Source organism: Mustela erminea, chromosome 20, assembly GCF_009829155.1.
Source record: "Mustela erminea isolate mMusErm1 chromosome 20, mMusErm1.Pri, whole genome shotgun sequence".
NCBI lineage: Eukaryota > Metazoa > Chordata > Mammalia > Carnivora > Mustelidae > Mustela > Mustela erminea.
This window is the reverse complement of record NC_045633.1, coordinates 25,562,129-25,586,286: the sequence shown is the minus strand read 5'-3', so window position 1 is coordinate 25,586,286 and position 24,158 is coordinate 25,562,129. Positions and strand designations below refer to the sequence as shown.

At 63.2% G+C, this 24,158-nt stretch overlaps 1 protein-coding gene across 5 annotated transcripts; it reads left to right on the top strand.

The window, feature by feature from the left end:
• Positions 1-4,337: 4,337 nt before the first annotated feature.
• Positions 4,338-23,104, top strand: MICALL2 (MICAL like 2). 5 transcript variants are annotated; one of them, XR_004281961.1, is made up of 16 exons: positions 4,338-4,695; positions 11,660-11,708; positions 13,359-13,500; positions 14,421-14,608; positions 15,220-15,329; positions 15,542-16,327; positions 17,804-18,060; positions 19,123-19,213; positions 19,737-19,873; positions 20,262-20,329; positions 20,424-20,547; positions 20,652-20,742; positions 20,886-20,959; positions 21,583-21,721; positions 22,459-22,505; positions 22,894-22,925. XR_004281961.1 is itself a non-coding variant. In XM_032328318.1 (16 exons), the coding sequence occupies exons 1-16, from the start codon at positions 4,553-4,555 to the stop codon at positions 22,986-22,988; spliced, it is 2,517 nt and encodes an 838-aa protein (XP_032184209.1). In that variant the 5' UTR covers positions 4,338-4,552; the 3' UTR covers positions 22,989-23,104. The 5 variants fall into 5 exon arrangements, 4 of the variants coding, with proteins under 4 accessions (XP_032184209.1, XP_032184208.1, XP_032184207.1 ...); XM_032328318.1 differs by having other exon boundaries at positions 21,583-21,697; positions 22,894-23,104; XM_032328317.1 differs by having other exon boundaries at positions 20,265-20,329; positions 21,583-21,697; positions 22,459-23,104.
• The last annotated feature ends 1,054 nt before the right edge of the window (positions 23,105-24,158 follow it).

Genomic DNA, 24,158 nt, shown 5'->3' with positions numbered 1-24,158 from the left:
CAGGAAGATGAGGAAGCCCCAGAAGTGGGGAGCCTTTCACAAGGTCCCAGGGCAAACTGGTGTTTGAGCAAGGGCGCCAACTTGGCCCACACATCTGACACCAAGCCATATCTTCGGAGGGAGCCAGGGCCCCCACTTCTGTGGAGTTCTGTGGGCACCCTTGTGCAGTGTGGCTGCTTCCATGGGCATCCTGGTGTACCGCGGGACATAAAGGCTCTGAGAAGCCCTGCAGAGAAAGCTGTAGGGCCAGGACACCTCCCTTTGATCTCAGGTCCCCCTGGGTCCCCCCAGCCTTTGCTTCTCTCCCGGTTTCTCCTCTCTTCCTCAGAGGCTTAAGGTGCTGCTGTTCCTGCTTGGCCCATCAGTCCTGGGTCAAATTAGTTACTTGGGGTGGAATCCAGTTGACAAGTCTACGGGTCCCAGCCCACCACTGGGACTCTTGCTTGGGCCCAGTGGCCAATGCCTCCTCCAGAAACCAAACTGACACACCAGCTGCGGTTAGCTTTTGGATGGAGATTAAGAATGTCTCTGTCCCTGTCCCTCCCCTTCCTCCCAGAATAGGCCCATCATCACTAAGAGGGGCAGAATGTTCTGGAAGCAGGAGGTAGGGGAACTGATGCTGTCTGGCCTCAAAGTCCTGCCCCCACACCAGGGTGACCACGTAGGCAGGACAGGACGCTGGCCTGTGCTGATCCAGGCTCCTCAGGTCCTCGGGGCTGGGGCTGGGGCTTCTCCGGGCTGGGTCCTTCCTGCTAGGCAGGTAGTCCCTTCTCTTCTTGGGACCTCAGTTTCTTGGGCTACAGGAAAGGGATGATCAACCCACTTATTATTATTATTATTATTATTATTATTATTATTATTATTTGCTTAAAAGCAGGGCTTAAACTCAACCCTGAGAACAAGACCTGAGTTGAGGAGTGCTTAAAGATAAAAATCTTGGGGCGCCTCGGTGGCTCAGTGGGTTAAGCCTCTGCCTTCAGCTCGGGTCATGATCCCAGGATCCTGGGATCGAGCCCCGCATCCGGCTGTCTGCTCAGCTCAGAGACTGCTTTCCCCCCTCTCTCTCTCTCTGCCTGCCTCTCTGCCTACTTGTGATCTCTGTCAAATAAATAAATAAAATCTTAAAAAAAAGAAAAAATAAAAATCTTAAAAAAAAAAAAAGTCAGACCCTTAACCACTGGAGCCACCCAGGTGCCCTGATCAACCCACTTTAAAGGATGGCTGTGTTAAAAGGGGAAATGGGTGTGAAACTGACAGACTGGAGTAGGGGGCCTGGTGGCCCTGCCCCCTTCTCCCCAGTTCCTCTGTGGAAGCTGCCCTCGCCTTCTGTTTTCCTCAGACCCATCATTCCTGCCTTAGGGCCTTTGCACACACCCTTCCTTCTGCCTGGGAAAGTGTTTCCTGCCCTCTCTCTGTGGATCCTTCAGGTCTCAGTTCCCGTTCTCCCTCATCAGGGATACCCCCTTGCCATCTTCTGAACCAAGAGTCCTTCTTCTACCATTGAGTGATTGGCACCTTGTGTGCCCTTGGGGTGCCATACCAGGGGCACTTTTTCTTTTATGATTTTATTTATTTGACAGAGAGAGCTCACAAGTAGGCAGAGAGGCAGGCAGAGAGAGAGGAAGGGAAGCAGGCTCCCTGCTGAGCAGAGACATGGGGCTCGATCCCAGGACCCTGGGATCATGACCCGAGCCGAAGGCAGAGGCTCTAACGCACTGAGTCACCCAGGTGTCCTGCTAGGGGCACTTTTACCTTTGCTTGTGAATGTGTCACGGGAAGGGAAAGCCAGCTGGCTGTGCCAGCAAAAGGCCCCCAACTGAGCCCAGTGTATGTCCATGTCTCACTTGCCCAGGGGCCCACATAGCCGTCTCTGGCCAGTGAGGCCTCAGCCTTCACCTGCGTGTCCTGCAGAGGAAAGGGTGAATGTGGAGGTCCAGAGGCAGGACAGTGAGCTTGGGCTGGGGGGGGGGGCGCGGAGCACAGCCATGGGAGGAAAGGCAGAGAGGCCCCTGCGGGAAGGAGGGGAGGATGGCCGCTCTGATGGCTAGAGGGACATGTCCTTCCTGGAGAGCAGAGGAGACTTTGAGCATGCTCTCACTCCCAGTGTTCCAGATTTTGGGTTGAGAATACACTCTAGGTAGCAAAGCTAATGCAGAGGCAGGGTCAGAAGTTTCCAGTGGGAATCCAAGCTCATACCAGGTGGTGGCGGTGGAGGGGGTGGCCATGGTTGGTTTTCTGCTGCACTGCATTTGGGCATGGAACAGACAAGAAGGAGCCATTAACCACTGTGTGGCCAGCTGTGGGTAGGGCCTGGATGGGGTCCTGGAGGAGGGGCTGAGTTCAGGGGATCAGCAGGGAAGAGGCTCTGAGGCCAGAAGAGGAGGGTGAGGCCAGGGAGGGCAGGCGTGATAAGGACCAGGAGGGGCCTGAACTTTATTCGGAGTGCTGCAGAGGCCAAGCAGAAAACTGCTTGTCCAGTTGGCTTTCTAGAAATCTCCCTTGGCTGCTGGGGAGGAGTGGGCTATGGTGGCTAGAGGGGGCAGTAGGAGGAAGTGGGTGGACTGGGAGTGTCCTGGCCTGGAGGTCCTGGAAGGGAGCAGGGCCAATGGAAGGACATGACATGCTTATGGGGACCCCACCACAAATGCTGCTCTCTAAGTCACTGTCCCTAGAGGAAGCTGCGTGTGACCAGCAGGGGCAAGAATGTAGCTTAAACCCCTGGGACCAGAGCTCCAGCCATTCCCCACTCTTCCTTCTGAGGGAGGTGGGCCTCTAGCCCTGTGTGTCTCTTGTGAGTCCCTGTGTTCACCCCCTGCCCTCCCCCGCAGGCCTCTCCCTTCCTCCCTGGCTTTTCCAGTTCTCCTAACTGCTGCCCTGGGGGGCAGGAAAACCCAGTTGGTTCCTCGTTCCAAGACCAGCTACCAGCCTGGCTAAACTGGCATGACAATGTCCTTTGTCCTCCTACTGGGAAACCCCCAGCAGGTCAGGGCTGTGGTCATTGTCAGCCTTGATCCCATGTCTGGGGGCTCCCTGTCTAGCACCCGCTTGCATGTCCCCTGTGATGGGGAGCTCACCACCCATACACAGGCCTCACTCGCATTGCTGGGCAGCTGGATGTCCACCCGTCAGGGCCCAGCTGCTGTAAAGAGCTGGAATGCCATGTCCTGGCTCTGGCCTAGAAGACCATGGTTTTTGCTCCTTCAGGTGGGCACAGAGAAGCTACCCCTTAGCCCTGCCAGGGACCAATCATGGGAAAACACCTTCCTTCCTGTGGGCCTTGTCTGGACAAGCCTTGGAGCTGGGGGGCCGGGAAGGTGAGGTCATCTTCCATTTCTGGTATCAGTGTTTCAGGCTGTCCAGCGGCTTGGCCTTAGCCAGTCTCCATGAGAATGAGAAAGGAGAATGAGGAAGCCGCCTGGGTAACTGGGAGTCCCACAGGAGGTGCGTCTCCCCCATGACTTCTGTCACAGATGCTCTGGGTGGAAAAGCAGGACACAATGGATCAGCATGACCTGCGAGGGTCGCAGAGCCCCGGGAACAGCCCTGTGGACAGGCCCATGGGGGAGACTCCTGGAGGGCTTGACCTCTCCCCCACACTGGCAGGGCCACACGGGGACCGGGGACCGCGCCCCCTTCCCAGCCTCAGCGCCCTGGGCTGAAACCTGAGAGGCGAGATCACCGCCTAGCCTGGCCCCCCGCCAGCGTGAGCACCGGGGAGGAAAAGCCCCTGAAAGCCCAGGAACGTGAGGGGCGTTCCCGCGCTGGGGGGCTCGGGGAGGCCTCCATGGGGTCAAGAGTGCCCAAGGTCAAAGGCAGGCCGGGGCGCTCCAAGACTTCCTAGCCTGTTTCCTGTCTGTAGATCGGATTTGTCCCCGACTTCTCCACGACTGTTGGTGGGAGAGCGTTTAAAAGAAAGTCCCGGGGGCACCTGGGTGGCTCAGTGGGTTAAAGCCTCTGCCTTCGGCTCAGGTCATGATCCCAGGATCCTGGGATCGAGCCCCGTATCGGGCTCTCTGCTTAGCAGGGAGCCTGCTTCCCCTCCTTCTCTCTCTGCCTGCCTCTATGCCTACTTGTAATCTCTGTCTGTCAAATTAAAAAACAAACAAAAAAAATCTTAAAAAAAAAAAAAAGAAAGTCCGGAAGCAGCCCAAGAGCAGTGGAGGTCAGAGGGGCTCCGAGGGCAGGTGGGGTGGGCGTGGCTCCGGGCGGGGGCGGGCCCTGGAGGGGGCGTGGTCGGTTTAAGCGGAGCCTGGAGGGAGAGGACCCTAGGGGCGGTGGCCCTTCCCTGGAGGCGGGACCATTCGGGGGGGCGGGCCCTTCAAGGGGGCGGGGACTCGGGGGCGGGGCCTCTCGGGGGCGGGCTCGGGCCGCACTCCCGCCGGCGGCGCGGCTGAGGCTCGCTGTCGTTGCGGGGCTCCGGCAGGGTTCTGGCAGGGTTCCGGCAGGGCTCCGGCTGTGCGCGGGCAGTCGGCGGTGGGCGCGGGCAGCGGCCCGCGGCTCCAGGAGGCGCAGTCGGAGCCCCGCCGCCGCCGGGGCGCGCGCCGCTGCACGCATGGCCGCCACCAAGGCGCTGCAGCAGTGGTGCCGGCAACAGTGCGAGGGCTACCGGGACGTGAACATCACCAACATGACCACGTCGTTCCGCGACGGCCTGGCCTTCTGCGCCATCCTGCACCGCCACCGGCCCGACCTCTTGTGAGTGCACCGCAGGCGGGGAAACTGAGGCGGCGGGGAAACCCCGCAGGCGGGGCCTGTGGCGCCGCCGGGCGGGGTGTGTGTGCGGAACCGCGGGATGGGCGGCGCGGAGCGGGGTCCCTGCGGTCACGACCCGCCCGGTGGCCTCAGTTTGCCAGTCCACCGAGTGGAGCTGGGCTGGAGCCAGGCCGGCCGGCCGGCCGCCCCCACTGGCTTAGTCAGTCCGTGAGTCAGGCTGGGCTCCGGACACAGCCACTCGGCCCACCCCGCGGCTTCCCTGGGAGAGCGCCGGCAGGGCTGCCCTTCTGCACACCCCCTCACCCCAGCGCCTTGCTGCCCAGGGACTTCCCCCCAGATGGAAGGAGCTGTGTCTCTGCCCCAGGGGGTCCAGGCACCTTTAAGAATGCAGCCCAGGGACAGTGTGGGAGAGGGACCGGCACAGAGCTGAAAGCCCCAGACTTCCTAGCTCTTGTCCCAGAGGCCTGCCTGGGCGCCCTAGAGTGACAGGTATGAGGTGGAGGCTGAGCCCCTATGCTTGGGAGACAAGGAACGTGGGCAGGGGAAGGGACTAGGGCGACTGCCCCAGGAGGCTCTTGGAGTTGGTGTCTCGCAGGCTGGATCTTGTCCCCACGTCCGTCATGAACAGCAAATGCTGTTCGGCTGAATGACTGGGACCTGGCTTGCTGGGGCAGAGGTCTGTGTGTTGATGGCCTGGCCCCCGACTCATGTGAACTAGAGATGGGTAAAGCTCCAGGGGAGGGTGCCTGGACTGGGGGCACCAGGGCTTAGGAAGGGGGTCCTCTGAAGGCCACCTGCCTTCCGGAAGAGGCATGATGTTCAAAAGCATTCTGAGAAGCTGTGGCTGGATTCAGGGGTAGGCTGGGGTGTGTGTTTGCCAGGGTGGTCTTGGAGCTGGGAGAGGCCAGAGACAGTACCTCCGCGAGGCCCCTGGCTGCCCAGACTGGGGAACTGAGGCCTAGAGGCCAAACAGCCTGCTGAGGGCACAGAGCACGTCCTCGGAGCCGGGGCTGGCCCTCGGGGCCCCTCCCTTGCACTCAGAGGTACTCTGTACTCCCAGGCACTCTACAGGGAAGCTCGTCTTGACAAAGGCCTGCACGTACTTCCTGCTCCTGCCCCAGGTTGTGAAATGCATTACTGGAGACTCCTGGGGACGCCCCATGTGGCATTTAGGCAACAGCTTCTGCCCCTTGCCCAGGGGTGCACCTCAGTCACGCCTGGAGGCAGAGGTGTTGGGCAGAGTGGGTTTCCACAGGGAAAATCCTAAGCTGAGCTTTGATGGGGAGGAGGGCTAAGGGTAGGACCCGGACAGGCCGAGCCCCCCGGGGAGCATGGAGGGTCTGAGGTGAGGCTGGCTGGGGCCTGAGCCCAGGCAGCTGGGACGGAGCAGCAGGAGAAATCCATGGTTACAGGCAAATGGGGTATGGCCGTTTCCGGGCCGGCAGCCTCAGGATGACACTGTGGGTGTCACTGGAGACTTAGGGCTTTTCCAAGCCCTGGGCCTTCTGTCTGCTCCTTGCTCTGCTGGAGTAGAGGCCCCCCTGTGGGTGTGTGGGTGTGTATGTGGCGCCTGAGCCTGTCCCAGCAGGCACTGCCCAAGCGTGAGCACAGGTGTGCACATATGGGTGTGTACCGTGCTGGCACAAGCAGGCATCAAGCAACTGGTCCTTTAACCGTTAATGAGTGCCTGCTGTGTACTCAGCACTGCAAACTGAAGAAGTGAACTTGGCCCCTGCCTCCGGGAGTGACATCGAGGGCATCAGTTATCTCATTTACTGCTGACTTGGTTTTTGTCCGTCTGCCCCCACTGCCCTTTAGCTCCAAAAGGGTGGGGATGTCTTTTTTGGTCACTGCCTGCCCTCAGTGCCTGGAACTGTGTCTGGCACCTGCCAGGTGCCTGGTGGATAGGAGCACATAGCTGGAGAGCTACAGATAAGGGCGTGCACTTGGGGCTCTGTAGGGACTGTAGGGGTTTGGGAAGTGTCATTGCAAGGTTGGGGCTCTGCAGGTGCCTGTGTGCAGGGGGGAGGGGAAAGAGGCCACGTGACCATGGAGGCCAAGACTCAGTGATGGGACCGCACACCAAGCAATGCCTGGAGCCCATGGGGAGGTACAAGGAACAGATGTTCCCTGCAAGCCTCCGGAAGGAGCACGGCCCTGCCGGTGCCTTGATGTTGGACTTCTGGCCTCCGGAACTGGGAGGGAGTGGGTTTCTGTTTGTGGTCACTGGTAGAACGTTAGTAGTTTTTGATGCATGGCGGGCGCTGGAGGGCTGGTGGAACGCTGTGCATGTACTTGGTGCTGTGTACATGCTGACTGTGGGTACACAGGTGTCCTTTGTTGTGCCTTATGCGCCCCTCCCCCACCCCGGTCCCTGTGGCCCCCCCCCCCCCCCCCCCGCCGACCCGCCGCCTAGGGGTGCGGGGAGGGGAGGAAGTACTAAGTAAGGAGTAGTCCAGGATGCAGTCTCCAGGAGGATGCCTCCAAGGCCAGACTGGACGAGACCCTCCCCCTTAGGCTCCCTGTCCTTCAGAAGCCTTCTGGCCACAGGAGAGTGGACATCCGGCTCTGTGTCCCCTGACTTGGCCACCAGGAAGTCCTTCCCTACGCCCCATCTCCAGCCTTCCTGCTACACCAGAGCCGTTTCCTCCCGTGGTTTCCCGGGGAACAGCTGTGAAGGAGCCCAGGCGCTGAGCCGGACAGGTGGTGGTCAGCTGCCCGACGCTACAGCTCCGCTCCTGTGGCCTGGCTCCGGGAGGCACGTGTGACATGCTGGTGGCCCGCGGGGACCCTGGGAGGCAAGCGTACCCGAGATACCCCACCAGAGCTGGCCGGGCAGCAGCAGCCCTCTCTGGTCAGCTTGCCCCAGAGTGCTAGGCTTTCTCAGGTGGGCCTCATGTCCCCAGGGATGCCACCTCAGCCAAGCAGCCACGTACATGCCCGAGCCACCCAGAACAAACAGCCCCTTCCTGCCTCAGGCGGTAGACCTGTCAGGGCTGGAGTGGGCGGCTAGGCTCCTTCCTCTTCTGGGCTGACCAGGGGTGGCTGAGGTTTTCAAGGGAGATGCAGGAGGTAGGGTTGGCGGCTGCCACCAGGAAGAGGGGGCAGGAGGCCTTCCCAGCCCCTCAGTCCTGAGGTGGGGGGACCTGATATCTCTCCAGGTCCCTCCAGCTCGGGAGGCCGATGTCAGGGCTGGGGCAGAGCCGGTGGAGGGGACGGTGACGCTGCGGCCGCGGCGGAGCTCCCTGAGACGTGCATTGAGACTCACACGTAGTCTGGAGTCCGGAGAGCCCCTCACCCAGATGCTTGGAGACAGCACTGTTTCCTTTCCTGGGCCAGAGCAGAGGGTGGGCTGGGCCCAGGCGGCCGGGTTGGCCTCCCCTCCCACAGCAGCCTCTCGGCCAGTGGGAAGCTGCCTGGGGACAGAGGCCTTCTGTTCCCCGGCCTGAGGGCCTGCTGCCCAGGCCCCCGCAGGCCTCCTTCTGGCCAGACTCTCCAGGATGGACCCAGGAGGAGCTGCCAGCCCACCTCCTTGGGGCCACCTGGGGCCAGTGACCTGCGATACCCGCCTCAGGCCACCACGGAAGCCCCAGGGCTGACTCTTGGCTGGGCTCTGCCCCGGGCCAGGGTCGGGGTCAGGGTCTACTCCCGCCTGGGGGAGGCCTGCGGCTGGGCAGTGAGGCTGAGGGGTCTCACTTGTCCACCGGGTGCAAGGAGGTGCGGCCCTGGGCCCTGCGCCAACCGAGACCCTTCTCCCTGCCTCGGGCCTCCGGCGCCTGTCATGTCCCATTCCTCCCCGTGCCGTCCACGCTGCCGAGGTCTGTGCTAGAGTCTGCCCGGTGCCTCCCTCTCCTGCCGTGCGGCCTTGGTCTTGTCTCTGTCCCCCTCCATCTGTGTGTCTGTCTCTGTGTCTCCCCTTCCTCTCCGCTCCCCTTCCCTGTGGGATTAACTCCAGATGTACTGGGGGTGCCTGGAAAAGGCGCCTTCCCTTCGGCCAGCCCCTCCCAGCCCAGCGCCCACCCCCCGCGTGGCTGCGTTTTGTTCCGGGAAATAAACAGCGTGAGGTCAGCTCTCCAGGAATTCGGAAGGGGGTACGCATTCCTAAGAGCCCCGAAAGCGTGGGGGCAGGAGGCGGGCTGGCGCAACAGTGTGAGGTCAACAGTCGCGGCCAGCTGTGGCCAGCGGTGGGGGGCCGTGTCCTGGCTCTCGTGGCCAGGCCAGGGCTGGGCCCACGCCGGCACCCAGCTGACGGCAGACCAGTCAGCGGCCACAGGACACACGAAGAGACCCGATGAGTCCGTTCGCTGGCCCATGTCAAAAGAATAGATGGACGCCCCAGAAGTCCCCTGGCTCGGGGAGCCTGGGAACTAATTCATCAGCCAGTGTGTGCAGAGCCCCAGGCACCTGGGAGTTGTACCGGAACGGAACTGAATTTAAATGACAGGAATTCGACTAAAACACGATCTACCCAGGGTAGAAGGGGTGGGGGTGCTCTGAGCCTCAGCCGCCTCACCGAGGGGCAGCCAGCACGGCCACTGAGGGTGCAGCTCATGCATTTTGGTCCAGCAAGGCCTTATATGCCACCTTCCCACCGAGGGTTGGCCGAAGCCGGGCTGTCTGTCTGTCAGGCCTGCTCCACGAGGCACCACACATGGGGCGGCTGGAACAGACGTGTGTCCTCTGAGTCAGGAGCCAGCAGGGGGGGCCCCTTCGGAGGCTCTGGGCCTCCCCCCTGGGCTGGTGGAGGGCCGGCTCCCCTCTGCGTCCGGGGCCTGATTTCCCTTTTTATAAGGATGCCAGTCGTTCTGGATTAGGGCCCACTGTCATGACCTCATTTGAACGGGATTCTGTCAGTAAAGAAGATCCTGTTTCCAAAGGTCACGTTTTGAGGTCCCGGGGCAGGGGTTACTCTCCAACAGATCGTTGTGGGGGGCCCAGTTCTGCCAGTCCCTGCAAGAGTCCCTGATGGTGGAGAGCTGGTCCTGTTGGACTTCCTGGCAGGGACGGGTGTGGTCTCTCCTTGGCAGTCTCTGAAGGGTTTGCTGGGCAACTCAGTCCAGAGATTTCTGCCAGAGCGCCGGGCCAGGCGGCCCTCGGGGACAAAGGCGACGCCGACTGAGGCCCCTGCTATGGGGATGTGAGCTCACAAGGCCACCAGCCAGAGGCAGAGAAGAGTCTGCTGGGGCCCTGCGGGGGGGTGCCTCTGGGGAGGGGCTGTGGCGGGTGCATCAGGCAGGGCCAGTGTATGCCCCACGGAGGGGGCAGCGTGGGCTGAGCTTAAGACGCTGGGAGGGCAAGACCCTGGGCAGAGAACTTGCTTCAGGAAGGGTGTGGTGGCGGTGAGACTGGCCTGGGGAGTCTGGGCCCACTGTGGAGGCCTTGAGAGCCCAGGGTCCTGGGGGCAGGGTGGTCCTTGACCTTGAGTGGAAGGGCCACGGGGCAGGCTCCGACCTGCCCATCTTGGCGCCTGCTCAGCGGGGTCGGCACCACCATGGAGAGGTGCTCCCTTGGGGTCTGGGCGAAGCGAGGCCCCCCTCCCTGCATTCCGCCAGGCGAGCCGCTGCGCCCCCTCCCCACGGCAGATGCAGGGACCAGGGCCTCCTTCCCCCGCGTGTTTGCAGACAAAACAGACCTTGTTATCCTGCCCTCCCACCACCGGGGCATCTTGCTGAGGACACGGCCGTGTGGGTCAGTGACCCAGGGCAGGTCTGGAAAAGAGATTGAACTTTCAAAGGGATGGGGTGGCGGGGGGTGGTGGTGGACGAAGGCCCCAGCTGCCGAGAGCCCCCTGGGCGATGGGTGGAGATAGGCCCCTTCGTGTGCTATGGACACTGGTGGGACAGACCCCGGGTGAGCTGCGTGTGGCTGCGCTGAAGAACCAGGAGGTGCCGCGCCTGCCCCTCTGTCTCCTGGAGACAGGGCTGCCTCCATCTTGTCCCATGCACAAAAGCACAGTCTGTGCTCATGGGGTGGTCTTAGCATCTGGAACACGTTACCTGAGGGGTGGTCCGAGCGGATGGCGAGTTCTCCCCGAAGCCAGGCAGGGTGATGGACCGCAGGACTGGAGGCTGCGGGGGCCTCCTTGGAGGAAGCTGGGCACACGGCAGCCCCGTCCCCTCCCTGCGCACCCGCTGCAGCCAGACCCCCCAGTTCCGGTCGGAAGCGGCCATCCTCCTCCCAGACGGGGACACTAAGGCCTTAAGAGAGAGAGGAGAGGGCTCCCCCTGGGTCCAATAGCGCAGCCCGGCTGGGTCAGGATGCAGCGCCCAGCCTGAGCCCCTCCCCAGGCTGCGGGGCTTCCAGAACCGTCCAGCACATACTGAAGGGGCCGAGCTGCGGCAGAGGCCCCGCGGGTGGGTATCTGAGTGGCCTGTGTCAGGATGGGCGGCTGCCGGGCCGGCCATATTTCCTGCTTGGAGCCACCTTGCAGGGGGGCAGTGAGCTGAGGTGTGCCCGTGTTGGACAGGGACTCAGAGTCCCGTCCAGGCTGGGCCTGGCACCTCGGACATTCAGCACCCCCGAGGTCAGGTTTTGGCGGTGCCCTGACTAGTAGGCAGCGTGGAGCTCCATCCCCCACTGCCTCTTACGTCCACCCCCTGCTCTCACCCCTGGGACACGGGCCTCCGGTGACCCACGAGGCCCACAGGCTTCTGGGAATTTGGAAGCAGCCCACTGGGACATGTGCTTGGCTGTGCTGCCCAGGCTGGTGCCTTTGTCTTGACCAGAGGTGGCTCTGAGAAGACAGGGCCCTGCGGTGGCTGTGGCCCTTCCCCACCCTGTGGGGACCCTCTGCCTGGAGCATGCTGGTCAGCCTGGCTGCCCAGGTGCCGACCAGCATTGCTGAGCCCGGAGCAGGGCCAGCTCTGCCTGCTTGGGGTGCCGGGTGACCTTGTGCCTCGGTCTCCCTCCCTGAGCTACTTCGGACACCTGTTTTTCTCTCTTCCAGAGACTTCAATGCTCTCAGGAAGGAAAACATTTATGAGAACAACAAACTGGTGAGTGCCCCCGTTTCTCCTGTTCCCACCGTGCCCCCACTCTCTTCCAGCCGCAACCCCCCCCCCCGCTGTTTCTCCAGTTTCTCCAGTCTTCCCTGTACCGTCAGCCAGGTCCCAGATCCCCTTGGGCGCCCCCAGGGCAGCTGTGGGAGCTCCTGGCCTAGCAGGTGAGCACCTGGTGGCCAGAGCTCCGCAGTCTGTCCTGAGCCAGGTCACCCTACCCTAGAAATACAGCCTCTGGTCTAGTACCCCGGACCTCCTGGTCCCTTTCTTCCTGTGGGGGAAGGCAGGGGTCGGGAGTGGCTGGGACTCAGTTCCCACCCACGGCAGACGGGGGCCAGAGGTGGCTCTGGGGAGGACCAGCCCTGGGGTGGGTCCTGGCGGGCCGGTGGCCCTTCCCTGCCCTGCGGGGACCTGCAGTGCGAGCCCGCCAACCACCTGGCTGCCGGGTCCTGAGCACACTGCCTGCCGCACTGCCACCAGACCCTTCCCTGCCTCAGTTTCCTCGCTGCAGAACACACCCCATTGTCGTTGGAGGCCGTTGCCTACAGAGACAGACTCGAGCCCTTCCTCCCAGAGCCGGCTCTCCAGTGGGGTGTCGGACTGGGCTCTGGTGGTTTGCCTTTCAATCTGACTTAATTTAGATGAACTAAAGGACAGATTCAGTTCCTCAGCCGCGCTCTCCACGTGTCGCCCTCAGGATGGACAGCTTGGACGGGAGCTCGTCCGTCGCGGCAGGAAGTCCTGTAGCGACACTGTAGCATGCACCAGCAGGATGAACATGCAGGGACAGTGCGGCACAGCTGTGTGCAGCCTCATGAGGGGACAGGGCAGGTCCGGCCCCGGAAAGATGGAGCCCCCTGGGCACTTCTGGGAGGGGCGTGCCTGGTGGGGGGGTGCTCCCTGGGCCAGGGCGCTGGGCAGGCAGGGACCTGGGTAGGAGGAGAAACAGCGAGGGGGGGCTGCGGCTGGAAGAGAGTGGGGGCACGGTGGGAACAGACTTGGGGAGGCGGGGGGAACAGAGTGGGAGCAAGGCTGGAACAGAGTGAGGGAGGCAGTGGGAGCAGAGTGGGGCTGGCAGAGCATGGGAAGCGCTTGGGCTCCTCTCCTGGGCTGCTTTGTGGGAGTGCTCGGGGTGCACAGGAACTGTGTTGATAGCGGGCCGGGCGGCAAGGGGATGATGATGGCCGCAGGAGGAGTCAGATTCTGAATGTGTTTTGAGGGGGAGTCAAAGGAGATTTGAGGCTTTTGGCCTGAGCATGGCAGGAAGGTCACCCCTGGAGCCCTGTTTCGGATACCTGGAGACTGAGGTGTTGCCCTCAGGTGTGGTGTGGCTTTGTCAGCAGTTAGGGGAAGGGTGCATGTGGGGCTCGAGGACCATCAGGTGAGGGACAGGCATTGCAGGCAGGAGACAGCAGGCTGGCCCCGGCAGGGACCGGCTCCTGCGTGGCCAGGATATGGTTCCTGTTGGACGGACTGGTAAACTGAGGCTCAGGGAGGTCCTGCAGCCTGAGCAGAGCATGAACCTTGAACCCAGAACTATCTGGGCTCAAGCGGGTTTCTGGCCTCCTTCCTGGAGGAGCTGGTGGGCTGGCAGGGAAGGAGGAGGGGTTGTCCCCCAGCCCACTCATGCTGACCACCCCCTACCAGGCCTTCCGTGTGGCCGAGGAGGAACTGGGCATCCCAGCCCTGCTGGACGCTGAGGACATGGTGGCCCTGAAGGTGCCTGACCGGCTGAGCATCCTGACCTACGTGTCCCAGTACTACAACTACTTCCACGGACGCTCCCCCAGTGAGTCGGGAGGCCCTCTCCCACCTTGCCTCTGCACAGCCTGCACGGCCAGGCCTGCACGGCCAGGCCCACCTGCCCTCTCGGCCCCCATGACACCCCCCCCACCCCAGCTCAGCACTGGCTGCCAGTGCTGCCCGGTAGGGCAGAAAGCGGGCAGGGAGGCCCTTCTGGCGCCCCATGTGTGGGGCTCCCTGAGCTGTGGTCTCCTCCCCAGGGGAGCAAGGCCCTCCCATGCTCTGGAAGTAATGAGCACGCGTTCAGACCCTGCAGGCCCCCCCACACCTGTCCACCAAACGGATGCGCCCAGATCCTGCCTCTCCTCACCCCCTCGGTCTCAGCTTGCCCATCTACACGCCTGGAAACTGTGCCCACAACTCTTGCCTCAGGCAGCTTGGCAGACCCTGTGTGGGCTCCCAGGCCTGGCTCCAGAGGCCGCACCCCCTACCACGCCATTTGGTCCTGACATTTGGCCTTATAGACATCAGGCTGGCCCTGGCAAGCCAGGGCCTCCGGCAGGGCGCGTGGGTGAGGGACAGGCCTGAGGGACTTTATTCCAGCTGCTTTGTGCACCCCAAAGCTCAGCCACTTCCCCTCCCCCCACATTCCTCATCCAGGCCTCAGAAATCCCCGGAATCACTCTGGGCACAGGACCAGCCCCTCCTTGATCTTTCCACTTTGTGGAGAAACAGAAAAGTTCCACTTCCCTGACCCCAGATCGGGGCTTTCAGAGCCAGAGGGGAGGGCCGTGGGAGAGGCCAGGCCCCCGCTGGGAATGTGCGCCCGGTTGCTCTCGGCCACCCCTCCCGCGCCCCTGGACAGCGGGAGCTGCCCTTCCCAGCAGCCCCGGGCTCCCACAGGAGACCTGGACCGAGGGTGGCCCCAGATGCTTTCAGAGCCTGACCCTGCTTGTGTCATGGCAGTTGGGGGCATGGCTGGTATCAAGAGGCCCTCATCGGAGTCCAGCGAGGAGCCATCTGGGAAGAAGGCCACATCCCAGCCGGCCAGGCCCTCACCCACTGCAGCCCAGGAGCAGCCACTGTCTCCAGCCAACAGAAACCCCACCATCCAGCGGAAGGACGGCAGCTCAGGGGGCCTCCTGCCAAAGACCGTAAGTGCCCCAGCCCCCCTTTCCCTCTGGCTCCTGGCACTGAGTGTGACCTCTACACCACCTGGGAGTGAGGTCCTATCCCGAGGTCGGGATAGGATACCCCTTGTACCCATAGGTCACTGAGGCCCAGGGAGGTGGTGCAGGCTGAGCACAGCTGGGACCCTGAGTCCTGACCTTTGTGACCTTCTGCCCCTCTGTTGTGGGTGGGCCAGGAAAGAATCCTGGGTGTGTCCTCCTGGCCTGCCCAGGACGTTAGGGTATCCCCACTTTCAGAGGCAGGGACGAGGCAGGGACTATGCTGTGGTTGGGCGCCCCCTGCTGTTCGAGCCTGCTGTTAGGACTGCTGCCCCTACCGTGGCTGCAGGAGCTCGTGAACCTGTCCTCTGTGCCCCCAGACCCCCTATGCTGGGGTTGGGCTGCAGACCCTGAAGCTGAAGTCTGGCTGGCTGGGGCATAGGCCCTCCTGGCAGCGTCTGGCAGGCTGCTCCCCTCGGGGCCTCAGTTCTCTGGTCTGTAAAGTGGGATCTTCTCACCCACTGATGGGGCAGCCGTCAGGAGGGAGGCCTGGGGGGTGCTCAGAAATGACAGCTGGCACCCTTCCCACGGGCCAGGCCTCGCCGAGCAGCTCAGTCAGCAGCACCTGTGGGGTCTGCGGCAAGCACGTGCACCTTGTGCAGCGACACCTGGCTGACGGGATACTCTACCACCGGAGCTGCTTCAGGTGGGGCCGGCGCGTGCGTGTGCTCGTGTGTGTGCGTATGCTGCGCTGATAGGCACAGGCACAAATGACCGGGAGGAGGGCTGCCTGTCGCCTGAGTCCCCGCCACACACGTGGACATGGGGCTGCACGAACCTGTGCCCGGGCGTGTGCGTGAGTGGGGCGCGCGTGCCCGCCTGGAGTGTCCTCACGGGTCTGCCTCTGCCCCGCCTCAGGTGTAAACAGTGCTCCAACACGCTGCACTCTGGGGCCTACAGGCCCACCGGCGAGCCCGGCGTCTTCGTGTGTTCCAGCCACCACCCGGAAGCCACGTCCGCAAGCCCCACATTGCGGACCCCGGGCCCCCGATGGCCAGGGGCTGTGTCCTCGGACTCCCAGCCGCGCAATGCCCCGTGGAAGGCCCAGGAGGCAAATGGGCTCCGAGACACAGGACCAAAAGCCAGGCCAGCGGCCCTGGAGCCGGTGGTGGGCAAATCAGCGGCCAAGGGTGTCCCCACTTCTGCTGAGCCTCCAGCCTCCGCCTCCTCCCACGTCCACGCGGGTAGTTCAGCCAGGCCCAGTTTCTCGGCGGGCCTCCAGGGTGGCAAAGCCAGCATGCGTGTGGCCAACAGCTCCCCATCGGGGTGGTCACCGCTGGTCCAGGACAAGGCAGCTGTCAGTCCCCGTCCTGCCCTGATGCCGAGTGCCGCGGACTCTCACCTGGCCACCCCGCAAGGCCCGGTGACCCCCCATGTGGCAGCCCCCCAGACCAAGGTCAGTGTGGGCCCAGCATCTCCAGTCCCAGCAGACGCCCCAGACGGCACCCCATCAGCTTCCAAGATGCAGCAGGCCCGCGAGAGATTCTTCCAGACTCCTGGGCCCACCCCTAGCCCCGGCCTGGCGGGCAGGGTCCCAGCTCCAGCAGATGTGGCTTCTGGGGACAGCAGCAGGGAGCAGGCGCTCAGCTGCCTCCGGAAGGCCCTTCCCAGGCTCGGGGACACCGGGGCCCAGCTGCCTGGCAGGTGGGTGAGGGGCTGGGCAGGGTCAGGGGCAGCTGAGGAGGCTTCCAGGCCCTACCTGGGTGTGCTCTCCAGCCTCAGCTTCCTCATCTGGGAAGTGGGAATAAGACGGGACCCAGAGTGCCCCGTGGTCATCAGGAGGGGACACCATTGTCACTTAGAGCTGTGGTGGTTCGGCTTTCAGGGGCATGGATGCTGTCCCCTGGGGCCTCTACGTGGCACACGTGGAGGACACCCAATGGGGAACCAAAAGATGGGAGAGGTCCCAGTGTCCTGTCTGACCTGGGCAGAGCGCAACCCCCCACAACTCCCCCGGTCCCCTCTGCACGCTGGACACGGAACAGGCCCTGATGGATGGAGTGTCCCCGCGGTCATGTGCGGAAGCTACCGGACAGAGCACCGTACTCTGGGGGCTCAAGCGACGGAACTTTGTTCTCTCCCAGTTCTGGAGGCCAGAGGGCGGAACCCGGGGTGGGCAGGGCTGCACTCCCTCCGGGGATGCTGGGGGAGGGGCGTCCTTCCTGCCTCGTCCAGCTCCTGGTGGCACCGCTTTTCTTGCTTGTGGCCATACCCTCCCTCTCAGCCTCCAGGGTCACCTGAATTTCTCTGTGTCTGTGTCCTCTACTTTTCTGTCTTTTTTAAGGACACCCGTCACTGGACTTAGGGCTTCCCTAATCCAGGATGACCTCATCCATACTTGGTTACGTCTGCTAACACCCTGTTTCCCAATAAGGCCATGCTCTGGGCTTCCAAGTGGATGTGAATGTTGGGGCGGGGGGTGGGGAGCCGTTCACCATGCAACGGTGGCCTAGTGAGTAAGAAGGTTGCACATGAGGCTGGCTGACGATGCCATCCCTGCTACCTCGTGCGGCCCCTTATTTGGGGGCGGCATTCTGGCTTAGGGCTGCCCCGGTCACCGTGCACCCAGATGGCGGGGAGAAGCAGGAGGGAGACTTGTTTCCTAGGGAGCATGGGGCACATGGAGGAGCTGCTCTGGTTTGGGGAGGTTCCAGCCCCCTGCCCTGGGCCCTGTTGGGAGCTGGCAGTCCTGCTTCCTGCACGCATGTGCCCCAAGAGGGTGCAGGATGGCCGCTGATGGGCCACCCATGGGGAGGCCTCACACATGTTGCTCAGATGGGGCTAGGCAGGCCCAGTGCATCCCGGCTCTGGGCAGGTAGTTGGAAGGGGGCGGGGCTGTGGGTGTGGCCCCTCCCCACACCCCGTGCACAGTGTGTTTTGGGGGTGTTTTAATCTCAGCCCGTACCAGAGTAAGATGGGAAGGTAATATCCAGGGCCGTATACACCTGTGCCAGAAGTGGGAGCCCTTGGCTACTCCCATGGAGGGGCTGTCTGTCCCCGTCAGGAGGGTGGACATTAGGAATCAGCTGCCAGGGGAGGCCAAGGGGCTTCTGCCTGGGGGTCGTGGCAGGAAGGGCTCCTGGGTCCACCTGTGCCTGATGCCTACGCTCTCACCCATAGGCCCTCCCCTGCTCTGCAATCCCATACCAGCACGGAAGGGCCACAAGCAAGTCCCTCAGCCAAGCTAGCACAGCTGGCACCTCCCCGGGCCCTTAGCCCCCCGGCGAGGCCTGAGCTTCCAGCCCCCCTGAAGGTGGGCACCACGTCAGGGGCAGCCACATCATCCCAGGCGGGCAGGAAGAGCCCGCCTGTGTGCTCCGGGGCCAGTCGGGCAAGTGCCGGCTCCAGGCCGAAGCCAGAGGCCCCACCGCTGAAGGGTAAGGGTTTCCCTGGAGCAGAGGTGGGGTGGGCGCTCCCTGGCCTGTGGTTCTGCAGTGATTTTCGGGTTCCTGCCTGGCACCTGGGCTCGCCAGCCCTGAGTGCCTGTCCTCTATCTCCTGGGTCACAGCCCCCACCCTGGTCCTTGCTCTCTCCCCGCTCTGCCTGACTCAAGTTTCGGGGCGGCCGATGTTCTTGGGGTGGCGTGGCTCTATGGTCACTGTTAGCCGCCCACCTGCCCCCACCGGCCCTTCTTGCTGAGGCCCTGTGGCCTCGGTCATCGGCGTCACTGTCCCTGGTGACCACGCCAGGGTGTTCGTGATTCCTCTCTTGCCTTGCCCTGGTCGTGGCCTCACCCCCTCTTCCCTGGAGTTTCACATCCCTGGTTCCTGTGTGTGTCTGTCCTTCCTGCTCTGTCCCGACAGCAGTGCCCCGGGGCTCCTTGCGTCCTGGAGCCGCCCCTGGGCCTGGGTCCCTCCCAGAGGCCCCTCCCACCGCTTACTACCATCTTGTGGCCTCGTGTTCCTGGCGCCGTTTCATACACTTTTGGGGGTAACTGTGGAGTTACCTTGTTTCTGGGTGCCTGGGTATCTCTTACGGGCGCCCTGGCGTTACTGAGCTCGGCTCACATGACACCCCATGCTCAGTGTTTTACCAAGATCTTTCCCTCAGCCGAGTCCCCCCCGTAAGAAAGCCACTCTGTTCTCAGCCGAGGAAGCCAGCAGATGGGCTGTCCCACGTTAGCCATCCGTCCCACAGACACATGGGCACTCAGCATCCATGGGGCTCACCTGGCCTCCCCCTCACCCGCCCCCCTCACCCGTTTGGCATCAGGGAAAGGCGAGGCCCAGAGAGGGGAGCGATTCCCCTGAGCACACACAGCACAGTGTAGGTTTGAAGTCCTGAGCCCGACTCCTAGCCCGACTCTGTCCTGTGGGCCCGGCTGGCTGTGCGGGTATTCGAGAGGCGCTGGCTGCAGGAAGCTCGGGTGGGGGTGGGTGAGATCCAGTCTTACCCAGCAGAACACCCCTTATGACCTGTGTCCCTGTCCCCCAACCTAGGCATGAGTGCCAGCCCCCAGGAAGACCCGGAGGACGGGCCGGCAGGATGGAGGGCCCGCCTGAAGCCTGTGAAGAAAAACCCTGCTGAGAGGTGAAGCGCTTTGGGGGCGGGGGGGCGCTCCCTGCACCTGCACCTGCGCCTGGGCCTTAGGCTTTGTGCTCATGGGGTCTGAGGGCTAACACAGGGTCAGGCACAGAGTAGGGGCTCACCAGTGCTCGCAGGTGAATAATGGTGCACAAACGGACCGACTGACATACCCATGGGAGGGATGCGTGCACATCTGCCGGGACCTCTCAGCAGTGGTAGTAGAAGCCAGTTCACACCAGCGTGAGTGATGGGGGGCAGTCACACTGGCCTAAGTCACAGCAGGGGCAGTCACACCAGCTGCCCTGAGTGCCCTGTAGCAGTGTGTGGCCCGGGGGCCCGCAGCAGGGGTGGGGTCCTGCACCAGGTGTGCGGCGGGGCTCACACCCACAGGTGAGTGCTCACGGGAATACACATCTGTGCTCTAGGAGGGTCGCAGCTGGTCACGAGCTCATCCCTACCTCAGGGTCTGCACCTGGGTGTGAGGCAGCCTGTCGTTCCCTCAGCTGACCTCCTGCCCTCTGTCTAGGGTCCTGGCAGAGCCCCGGACTGGTGAGGCACTTGGGAAGGCCCATGAGAGCTCCAAGGGGCCCGTCCACGTTCCCCCGACCCCTCTTTCGCCTGACAGGACAGTGGGTGCAGCTAGACCTCCGCCCAGCCCCTCAGGTAATGCTGGGTGCGAACCCGGGTGCTCCAGATGCCCGGCCCGGGAACACGACCCAGTGGTGTCAGAGGGGTTTCAGGTGGGGCAGGGGGCTTGGAGGACCCTGTCCCTGAGCCCTTGCCCACCAGTAGGGAGGGGAGGACCAGATAGGTCCTCCTGGCGATGGTGGAGCATTTGCACTTGGGGTGCCCGGGCTGCTGACGGTGGGGCACAAGGGCCGGGGGGGATGGTGCCTGGATCTGTCTGTGAGCTCTGGCTTTTGGGCACCAGCAGGGCACCACTTAGGGCTGCCAGGGTGAGGGGCGAGCAGGGCTGCTGGGCAGGCAGGGTGGGGTCAACACAGCTTTGGGCCTGGTGCCACCAGGACCAGGAAACTTGTTTTGCCCTTAGCAGGGATGCCCTTGGGTTCGGCTGGTGTCCCCTCTTCACCCGGCAAGGCAGTGACCAACCCCGCCAGGGTGAGTAAGCCCCGGTACAGGGGAGCCAGGAACGCCGCCCACCGGGGCATGGCCCGGCATCTCCCACGGCCCCTCACCAGCCCTCCGTCCGCAGCTGCCCCCTAACTACATGCCCCCAGAGGAGATCCAGAGGCAAATGCAGGACATCGAGAGCCAGCTGGACGCCCTGGAGCTCAGGGGTGTGGAACTGGAGAAGAATCTCCGTGCTGCGGAGGGAGGTGAGCCGATACTCTGCCTGGTGCCCCAGCCTCGCCTTAGCCAGCTTCGCCCTGGAGCTGCCCTGGCCCCAGCTGAGCCATCCTGGCCCCCCCACTCCCCACAGATGCCTCCGAGGACGCCCTCATGGCGGACTGGTTCCAGCTCATCCACGAGAAGCAGCTGCTGCTGCGGCAGGAGTCGGAGCTGATGTACAAGTGAGGGGTCCCGCCGCTCCTCCCTCGGAAGGGGCCCTCTCCTGGACGGCCGCCTCCTCTTCCAGCCGCCCCAGCTCAGGCACTGGGCGGGTGGGGGTGGCCAGCCACGCGGGCTGGGCCTCACGCCTGTGTCCCCTCGGCAGGGCCAGGGACCAGCGGCTGGTGGAGCAGCAGTTGGACCTCGAGGGGGAGCTGCGGCAGCTGATGGCCAAGCCCAGTGAGTCCTGCCTACCCCGGGGAGCCACAGCCAGCGGGGTGGGCGGATGGGGGCGGCCTCTCCCAGGCCCCTCCTGGCTGCCTGGGCAGCCAGCTTGGCAGAGGCTGATGGGTTGCCCAGGGTCAAGTCTCAGCACCTCTTCTGGCTGTGTGTCCTTGGCCAGGGCACTCACCCTCTCTGTTCTCCTCACTGCAGTGATTACCACCTCCACGCCCATCAGCTGCAGCGGTTACGCGAGCTGATTGTGCGTGCAGGCTGTAAGCCCTGACTAGCACGGCCTCTGGGTACTGCGGATGGTGGGGCTGAAGCCCGGCAGTCCTGCCCCTGCCCTTCCTTGCTGTGGGATGGGGGCAGCGGCACTTGGGTCTGATCTGGCCGTTCTTCCACGGATTCATTCATTCGTTCACTCACCCACCTGTCCAGCTGTCCACCTGTCCATCCGTTTATCTGTCCATCTGGCGTAGCCAAGAGCTCACCGCAGAAGGGCAGACTCTGTCCCCATTGCTCCCAAGACCCTTCCCCCACCTCCAGGGGTGGAGCCTGACCCTTGAGGATGGGGACGCTGTGTCCCTGAGCAGGGTAGGGATAGCAGGGCTGCCACTGAAGGCGGGCTGTCCCTGCAGAGTATCTGAAGTCCCTCCAGGACCAGCAGCGTGAGGAAGAGCTGCTGAGCCAGTACATCAGCACAGTGGATGACCGCAGCAACATCGTGGACTTCCTGGAGGAGGACCGGCTCCGGTGAGGGCGGGGCTTGGGGCCCAGGTGAGGGGCAGCCAGAACCCCAGCTCCTCCCTGCCAGGCCTTGACTGGTCACCTTCTGCACAGAACCTCTCCCCGCCATCAGCAGGGAGGATGCCCCCTGCCCCCGACACTGTGTCCTGCAGGAGTGGGGACCTGCCCTGAGGCCGAGGGCAGACCCAGGCTGCCTGTCTTAGAGGTTGTCCCCCAACCAAGCCCCATGTTCCCTGACCCTCAGGGGTCAGCACCTGCTACTGGAACATTCCACAATGTGAACGGCTCACTGGGACCCATTCAACAGGGGAATGGAACTTTAGATTTTATTTTTATTTAAATACACACAGCTACCCATGTTTCCTGGTGCTGCACTGGGCTGCTGGCTTCCTGACCAGCCCTGGGGGTGGCCTCTGGCTTCCAACCAGCCCTGGGGGCAGCTGCCGTCTTCCTGACCATTCCTAGGGGCACATCTGTCCCTATGCATAAAGGAGGGACCTGCCAAGGTCACAGAGTCAGTGGCCAAATTTAAATGTGTTCCCATCTGAGCTGAGGGAGCCCTGGTCCAGGTCCTTCCAGGGCCCTTCTGTCCCTGTGCCACCGATGAGGGTCTGGGCCCAGAGGGGGCAGGTGCTGCCTTATTGGCCAGTGGGAGACAGCTGACCCAGGTGTCCCATGGGCTGGGGGCTCGGCTATGAGTCTGACTGGAGCCCTACGCCCCTCGCCCCTGAGGGCAGCCCCTCACTGCTGTGCTTCTCCTGTTTCAGGGAGCTAGAGGAGGACGAGATGCTACAGAACATGATCCAGAGGCTGGGTAACGGGGGGCCAGGGCAGAGGTGGGGGGGTCCGGGCTGGGTCTCCCGTCGGGGTGGGGGCCAGGACCCATGGACAGATATAGCCCAAGGACAGGAAGGCTCACCCCAAGGGAGCTAGCTTCCCATCATTCAGCAGGGCCGAGAGGCAGCTGCTGACCATGTGGTCAGGGTAGGAGGGTGCCCAGGCCAGCGGGAGCTCTAACAGCAGGCACAGAGGCAGTTCCCAAAGGGAGGGCTGAGGCTCAGGGCTCCTGTCGGGGGCTGGCTTCCTCCAGGCTCTGGGAGCCCAGGGAGGGCTCCCAGGGCTGGGTGGGAGGGACAAATGTGGCAGGGGTGGTGGCCAAGAGGTGGTGAGTATCCTCAGTGTCTATCCCCTTCCCCCACTAGACCTCCGGAGAAACAGTGGAGACCAGAAGAAGAAGTCCAAGTTCAGCTTGTCCAGGGTCTTGTCCCTGAGGAGCAAAAGCAGGACCCCTGAGTGAGCTGCCTGGCCGGCTAGAACACCCTTGCCCCTAGTCTGGGCAGGGCGGGCACCGTGGGGGTGGGGAACTGCACCCTCCTCCCTGTGGGTTCTGAGCTGCCACAATAAAGAAAGTGACCACATGGCCTGGGCTCGCTCTCTTACTCGCCACGTGTTCCCAGGCGGCCTGGCACCTGGCCCGAGGTCTTGGCCAGCGTCTACTTATGCATCGGTGGGGATGTGTCCATGGCTTTGAGCAGGCGCTGACCCTCTCTGAACTGGTCTGGATGCTCCTAGATGGGCACTGGGGCTGCTTCCTGACCTGGCTGCATGGATTGAGCCAGGGACAGGACAGGTCTGTGCCAACTGCACTCAGGGACTGGCCCCAAGTGGGGATCTCCAAAGCTTGAGATCTGTGACCTTGCCTGGGGGCATAGGGGAGAGGGGAGAGAAGAATCCAAGCCCGGGCCTGGTGTCCCACAGGGAGGGGGGCTCACTGCCCTTCCCCATGTCTGGTGGAGAGGGCACAGTCGGGTCAGTGAAGGCCAAAGAGGAGCAGACCCCCTGCAGCTCACCCTGAGTCCCTGCCCCATGCTGCCCTCACTCGGGTACCCCAGGAGAGGAACTTCTCCATGGGCCTGTCTCCCTGTTTGTGCTGTCTCCAACCACTGTGGGAGCCCATTGTGGCGGTCCTGGTGGACTGTCCCCAGGGGCTCAACACCAGCACTCCCCAGGCTGGTGGCAGACGGGGTCCCCGGCTGAGTATGTTGGGGACCCACAGAGCTCCCACTGCATTCTGTTGCCCTTAAGGGGTGCTGGAGTCTCAGCCGGGCACTCTGGGGACTTGAGGCCAGGGTGTGACATGAGACAGGGAGGGCCGCTGCCTGGTGCAGAGGTGGGTTTGCAGTGCCCGCTCTGCTGCCTGGCTCGGTGGTCTTGGGCCAGGGCCCTGCCCTCTCTGAGCCTTTGGTGACCGACAGAGGGGCTGCGTGTGGGTCATGTGGGTGTATCTGGACCAGCGGCAGTGGTGGGGGGTGGTGTGAGGGGGGTACTTGAGGCCTTCTGCTGGCCAGCCCATCATAGCAGGACCCCCACTGGAGAGGCAGGAGGGCCCACAGTGGAGGGGTCAGCCGCCAGATCGGTCAGCGGACAGTGGGCCACGCAGGCTCGGCATCGTTCCTGGGTTCTGGGC

What these genes read in the sequence shown, in the direction of transcription:
- MICALL2 (XM_032328316.1), top strand. Translation starts at nt 4,553, where the DNA reads ATGGCCGCCACCAAGGCGCTGCAGCAGTGGTGCCGGCAACAGTGCGAG. An exon ending in TCTCCGTGCTGCGGAGGGAG is followed by an intron (nt 20,548 to 20,651) that starts GTGAGCCGATAC and finishes CACTCCCCACAG; the next exon opens with ATGCCTCCGAGGACGCCCTC. An exon ending in GCAGCTGATGGCCAAGCCCA is followed by an intron (nt 20,960 to 21,582) that starts GTGAGTCCTGCC and finishes CTGTCCCTGCAG; the next exon opens with AGTATCTGAAGTCCCTCCAG.